The sequence below is a fragment of the Aquila chrysaetos genome, chromosome Z (assembly GCF_900496995.4).
Source record: "Aquila chrysaetos chrysaetos chromosome Z, bAquChr1.4, whole genome shotgun sequence".
Taxonomy (NCBI): Eukaryota; Metazoa; Chordata; class Aves; order Accipitriformes; family Accipitridae; genus Aquila; species Aquila chrysaetos.
The window spans coordinates 14,753,406-14,760,630 of record NC_044030.1 but is presented as its reverse complement, the minus strand read 5'-3'; the positions used below and the strand labels follow the sequence as shown (position 1 = coordinate 14,760,630).

Sequence of the window (7,225 nt, the reverse complement as noted above, 5' to 3'; positions counted from 1 at the left end):
AAAAACTCTTTTGACTATACGGCATTTGACCTCGTTTGTGTCTTAATCTCGCTCTTGGGATCATATAGAAACCTTCCCCGACATTGGATCGGGACATTTAAATTGGCATCACGGACAGGATGCCTTGAGACGAGAGTGCCGTACTGTTTCCCTGCTTTAATACGCGAGACCTCTCAGGAACGTAAGGGGGGCAGGCTTGTGGTGTTTGAAACTTTACGTGCTGCCTTCCTGAGACGACTGCTTCCCCGCTTTTTATAAGGTGTTTGAAACTTTACGTGCTACCTTCCTGAGACGACTGCTTCCCCACTTTAATACGTGAGACCTCTCAGGAACGTAAGGGGGGCAGGCTTGTGGTGTTTGAAACTTTACGTGCTGCCTTCCTGAGACGACTGCTTCCCCGCTTTGTATAAGATGGGTGATAGCAAAATTGCCCGTTTGGGGAAAGAAGCTTTGTTTGATTTTTTAGAAAAACATAAAGCGCGACCCTCTGTGCTTGGGATAGGCTGGGCTCAGGGAAATTGGTATAATCTGCAGAGCGTTGTTGATCGGATGGTCGCTTTACAGAAAGATGCTAGAGTGCGGTCAGGGAAAGGAAAAGCAATTGTCTGTGCCGTTCTCGGAGCCAGTCTGGCCGCAGCAGTGGAGGATAGGGATTGCCACCTCACTGCAGAATCTCAAATTATTGAATCCCTCCAAAATCTTGTTCAGTCCCTTATGGGACAAGTGGCGGGATTAAAAGCACAACTTGAAGCAGAAAAGAACCAAGTGAAACATTTGCAAATTGCTCTTAAGGAGCAGCTCCTTGCAGGTACTGTCCGTGAGGAAATTCCTCCAAGATCAGAAATTGGCTACCCCTTTAAGGACCTGCAGGCAGCAAAAGAGAGAGTGGAGAAGCTAGAGCTGCCTTCATTGCGACCTTTAGTCAAAACTGAATATACTTATGATGATGAGCAAGACCAGTTCCCCCAAGTTACAACTAAAGAGGTCCCCTATACTGCCACTGAGTTGGCAAAACTAAAAAAGGAATTTGGCCGAACCCTTAAGGAGTCAGAAACGGAGTATGTGTGGAGAGTATCATTGTCGGGGGGGGACCAGATTCTGTTAAGTGAAAAGGAGGCGGAAGGGTATTGGGGACCGGGAGTGTTTTTAACTACTGGGAATCACCGTGCCCCCTGGTCTTTAACCCAACGGGCAGCCTATTGGGCGGGGGGTTTGAACCCCTTGGAGAGGGGAGATCCCCTCGCGATTACGGGGACTGTTGATCAATTAGTGGAGAGTGTGCAAAAGACAGCTTGTCTGCAGATGATATATGATCGAAAATTGGAGCCTAGGCAGGAGTCCCCAATGATGATGTTGGTGGATCCTGAGCGAATGACTCCCCTTATACGGGGACTCCCTGATTCCCTGAAACCAATTGGTATACAATTACAAGGAAAGATACAGGCGATGCCCCAGGGCGAGAGTGTTGGGGCTGCTTCAGGAGGATTCACGCCTGATCAGCACCGCCGCCCCCCAGATAAGAAAATTTGGACTTGGGGAGAAGTGGCCCAGGAATTAATTAATTACGGGCGCAAATATGGTCCTGTTAACCCTCCAGCCACCAAAACAGACTCCAGGGGCTTGAGGCGGACTGAAGTAAAAATAGTTCCGTGCCCTGGGAGTGATAAGAGAACACCCCTTGCTAAACCGCCGGGGGGGAGAGATATCCCGAACAAACGTAATATACTGTGGGCACGGGGATACCAGAAGGGGATCCCGCGTAGCTTAATGGACGGGATGCCAACAGACAAATTGGAAAAATTGGTAACAGCGTGGCCTGATAAACCAGTAAACAGAAAAGTGGATTTTGAGAATACTACCCTGAGCACACCTTCCCTGATTGATTTATCAGAAACAAATGCCACCCAAGAGCCGGCGGGAAACTAGATCCTTCGCCTTCCAGTGGTGAGCGGGGGGGCGAAGGTTGGATGTATATTAGACAGCTCACTGAAAACGGCCAGGGTGATTTACTAATTACAGGCATTGTGGGACCAAGACAAGTCCCAGTCACCTTTTTGGTAGATACCGGAGCTCAGATTTCAGCTATTAAAACCAAAGATGCTGCTAATTGCGGAATTTCACCCTCCAAACAGCGGCTTTTTGTGGCAGATGCATTCGGCATTGTTCAGCCACAGGCATTAGCAATGGTCAGCCTGCGTTTGCCAGGAGAAGATAGTGCCACTACGGTGACAATGGTTGTGGGGGAGTTTCCACTTAACCTTTTAGGACTCGATGTTTTAAAAGGAAAAACCTGGATTGATAACCAAAGCAGACAGTGGTCGTTTGGCTCTCCCACAATAGATATTCGGCTGTTAAAAGCCGCGCCGCTGCTTCCCCCTTCAAAGCTTACAAATGTTAAGCCCTACCCGATACCCTTGGGGGCCAGAGAGGGAATAGCGCCTGTGTTAGAGGACTTAAAGGGACAGGGTATTGTGATTCCAGCCCATTCTCCTTTTAACTCCCCGGTGTGGCCAGTGCGAAAACCTAACGGCAAGTGGAGATTAACTGTAGATTATCGCAGATTTAATGCAAATACCGGTCCATTGACAGCTGCGGTACCAAATATTGCTAGGCTTATAGCTACAATCCAAGAACGAGCCCACCCGATTATGGCAACAGTGGATGTTAAAGATATGTTTTTTATGGTCCCCCTGCAAACAGAGGATCAAGACCGCTTTGCATTTACTTGGGAGGGCCAGCAATTTACTTTTACCCGACTCCCACAAGGATACAAGCATTCCCCCACTCTAGCTCATCATGCGTTAGCGCAGGAGCTAGAAGTAATTCAGACAGAGGAAGGGGTCAGTGTTTATCAGTACATTGATGACATTCTTGTAGGTGGGGATGAAACAGAAAAGGTTCGGAAAACTCAAGATAACATAATTTCTCACTTGGAAAGCTTGGGGCTGAAAACTCCACCAGAGAAAATACAAACACCCTCAAGCGAAGTAAAGTTTTTAGGAATTTGGTGGAAGGGAGGGATGAAATGTATCCCCCCTGACACCCTTTCCTCATTGGATCAGATTAAAATGCCAGAGTCAAAAAAGGATTTACAGCACGTACTAGGATTACTTGTGTTTTGGAGGAAACATATCCCTGATTTTTCAATTATTGCAAGACCCCTATATGACTTGTTGCGAAAAGGGGCTCAGTGGGAATGGACCAAGCCCCACGAAGAGGCATTGCAATTGCTAATTTTTGAAGCAACTGCCCATCAAGCCCTCGGTCCTATTCATCCCACAGACCCTGTCCATATTGAATGGGGATTTGCCAAAAGTGAGTTATCAATACATTTATGGCAAAAGGGCCCCAAAGGACCCACTCGACCTATTGGGTTCTATTCTCGCAGTTTTAAGGATGCAGAAAAAAGATATACTGCTTGGAAGAAAGGTTTGTTTGTAGTCAGTTTAGCCTTGAGAGAGGCTGAACGGACTATTCGACAACAGTCTATAGTACTTAGAGGCCCGTTTAAAGTAACCAAGACTGTTTTAGCAGGAACTCCGCCCCCTGACGGGGTGACTCAGAGAGCCTCTGTACGAAAATGGTATGCCCAGATAAAGCATTATTGTGACATTTTTACTGTGTCTGAGGGGGCAGCAAAGATGTTAACCATTCAAGAGGAAATACGTGAAACTGTTAATTGTTTGTGTAGTTTTGTCAGTGATTGCTTTGTTAATATTCACAGGATGTTCATTATACCACCACAGATGTTGTTTTTGTTAACTATTGTTACCGCCTTTAATATCTGGGGAAACTCCTGTGCCCCTCTTTTCGGCTTGGAGTGGCAAAATGAATTTGTGGCTCTAGGCCAGCAAGTGGCCAACACTTTTAATCTGACTAATTGTTGGGTATGTGGTGGGCCCTTAGGTTTGGAAAGCTGGCCATGGACTGCTGTCCCTATTTCCCCAAAATGGTTAGTGAGTAATTACAGTGAGGTCAAAAATGATTCTTACTGGAGTGAAGACATGCAGCCCTGGACAATACAATACCCAGTCCAAGGTGAATATTGTCTGAACCGAACACAGAAAGATGGTATTCCCGTGGGAAATAGCAAGTGCAACTGGACCTATACTTATGACAACCATTGCCTCACTGATGGTTGTAGACCAATTGATTGTTCAAACCATAGGGCAGCTATATCACTGCCAGAGGGGGGCGACCAGGCATATTGTCGCCTTTTGAGTTCTAGTTCTCCAAATTTTGTGCCTCGCTGGTCTGGATGGGCCTGGGTGAATCAAACAGGACACAGGAAACAGTTTTCCCATTTTTGGTCTTCCACTAATCAGTCTAATAACCTTAATGTTACCTGCTTTTGGCACCATGATTCTGGTGCCTGGAAATGCAGACTCACTGATAAAACATATTCTCATCTCCCTGATGGGACTCAAATTTGGTGGTCAAGTGATAATAAAGACTACTGTAAGGGACATTTGAGTATAGGTCCGGATGGGCTTCCTATCTGCTGGGACACCACAGAGGGGGTGGGAAAAACTGTGGACAGGTTGTTGATGAATGGTCCATCAGATCATCCTCTGGGAGTAGGTAATTCAACATATTTCCAATCACCACAGACACCTACTGGTTTGTTTGAAAATGGTGCACGAGCCTTAAAGGGTCACTATTGGGTGTGTGGCCAACGGGCCTACAAACTGCTACCAAGAAATTGGACTGGAGTGTGTTATGTGGGGGTAATTCACCCTTTGTTTTTCCTGCTCCCAGACGATGAAGGGGATGGACTGAGTGTTAAAGTATATGATGATCTCAATCGATATCGACGATCCATTGATACCTCTATAGCAGGTGGGAGTGGTCAAACCTGGGGCAAAGACAAGTGGACGCCTCAACGTATCATACAACATTATGGACCTGCCACCTGGAACCCCAATGAGTGGGTTAGCGGTGCTCGAGAACCTATCTATAACCTAAATCGCATCATCCGGTTACAAGCTGTCCTAGAGATCATTACTAACGAGACAGCCCGTGCCCTTGATCTATTGGCGGATCAAGCTACACAAATGTGAACAGCAATATTACAACATCGCATGGTTCTCGATTACCTGCTAGCCGAGGAAGGAGGTGTTTGTGGTAAACTAAATGATTCTAACTGTTGTTTAAAAATTGATGACAGCGGGAAAATTGTTAAACAAATTACTGCGGGAATACGAAAGCTGGCCCATGTTCCTGTCCAGACATGGAAAAGCTGGGACATAGATATGTTTTCCTGGCTCCCTGGAGGTCCATGGGTTAAGCGAATCCTATTTTACTTGTTGTGTGGCTTTGCCATGTTATTCTTTTTACCATGTGTCATTCCATGCTTTATACAATTGATTCAACGTGTTGTAACTAATATGCAATTTGTAACTACTATTTCGCCTGACGGTGTTAAACAAATTCGCGCTGTGCACCGAACCACACGGTCGGTAATACAGATTGTATAAAATGCTCTTTTCTGGCTTTTCTATATAGCTATCTTTTCTCAAAACCACCATGGGTCCTGAAACAATCTTTGAGCCACGGGGTGGTGTTAGAGGCTGAATTGTTATCTCGAACCATTTGCCTCAAAGATTGTGAGGTATGAGGGACTGGGCTGTCATCAAGGAACTGTGAACTGCTCATCCAGAGCCCTTTGTCTCCAAGATGGCCGGTTTAAGTGGGACACTCCTCTGTCCATAAGGACGATTACCAGGCCATTGAGGCATTCAGGGGAGGAAACTGGGCTGGAGCTGATAAGATATTGGTTTCTGGTATCGATCACGCGAAGGTCCTGTGTGATGAATGAAACCTGCAGCGCATGACATCATCGAAATATGCCCTATAAAGAACCCCTAGAAACAAGTGGTGAAGGGGGCCTTTTCTTCCTCACCAAAGAATTGAAGATTGAGGACCAACGGGACGCCGCTGGATCCGTGCTGGTGACCATCCTTGCAACTCGCACCACCGACTGCTGGCCTGAGGACCAACGGGACGCCGCTGGATCCGTGCTGGTGACCTTCCTTGACCGACTGCTGGCCTGAGGACCAACGGGACGCCGCTGGATCCGTGCTGGTGACCATCCTTGCAACTCTCACCACCGACTGCTTGCCTGAGGGCCGACGGGACGCCGCTGGATCCGTGGTGGTGACTATCCTTGCAACTCTATCCCGACTGCTTGCTTAATTTCTACCTTTTCTTCCATTCTATCCTATCGCTACCATTTTTCCGCTTTTGATACTTTTGATAATAAAAACTCTTTTGACTATACGGCATTTGACCTCGTTTGTGTCTTAATCTCGCTCTTGGGATCATATAGAAACCTTCCCCGACATTGGATCGGGACAACGTTCAGTCACAGATGCTGAGGAAAATTTGGAGTTAAATTGGTTGAAAGAAAAATACGAATGGAAAATGTGAATATAAGAAAAGCCTTTGCAGGGTAAATATGGTACCACACAGGCAAGGCAAGGAAATCTTGGCTAAGCAGCCATCCGGACAGAGGAGACATCTGTTAGAAGTAATTTTTTCTACAGAAATAGCTTTCATGAAGACACATATATGGTGGGGATATTCTTTAGAAATTTCTGAAATATGCACCATAAAAAGTAAGATGAGCTACTTCTATCACATGGAGGTACCAGAGAATTGGGGAAAAAAAAAAAAGGTATAGGGCCAGAAACAAAACACTAACTTTCAGAAAAAGAATATAGGGTAGCCTAGAGAAAATTATTATACCAGTCTGGGGTCAATATTTTAAAAAGGTTGAGGTTTAACTGAGTACCTCTGAACGCTTCTACAAATGTCCAATAAACCTCAAAAACAGACTTCTAGAGTAAGATTGATTGGCAAAGTATATATGTACTGGGATGTTACAAAGAGTTTATAAATTTAAAAAATTTTGAAACTGTGGAAGAATTGGGAAAAGTCTTTTCATCTGATGTGGACATTTTCTGTCTGACTTTGCTGAGTTTTGTGATTTATGAGCTTAGAGTCTGGAAATATCATGCGTAAACCAGATAAAAATTTTGGGTTCAGACTGATTGCGTAGAAGTGCTTATACAGTGTATAATTAATTGTGTGGCTAAAAAAAAGCCAAATACAGTTTATAGCTATGGGGATAGTGAAAATTTCAAAATTTAAAATTGTGGTCCAGACTCTCATGTGTGTTTTTAAACACAGAATACTATGAATTCAATAGATCTTCACCAATTAG

At 45.2% G+C, this 7,225-nt stretch overlaps 1 protein-coding gene across 1 annotated transcript; it reads left to right on the top strand.

Annotated features, from left to right (window-relative positions):
• The first annotated feature begins 411 nt into the window (after positions 1 to 411).
• On the top strand, positions 412 to 1,926 carry LOC115336687. Its single transcript, XM_030004070.2, has one exon. The coding sequence runs from the start codon at positions 412 to 414 to the stop codon at positions 1,924 to 1,926; it is 1,515 nt and encodes a 504-aa protein (XP_029859930.1).
• Positions 1,927 to 7,225: the final 5,299 nt, after the last annotated feature.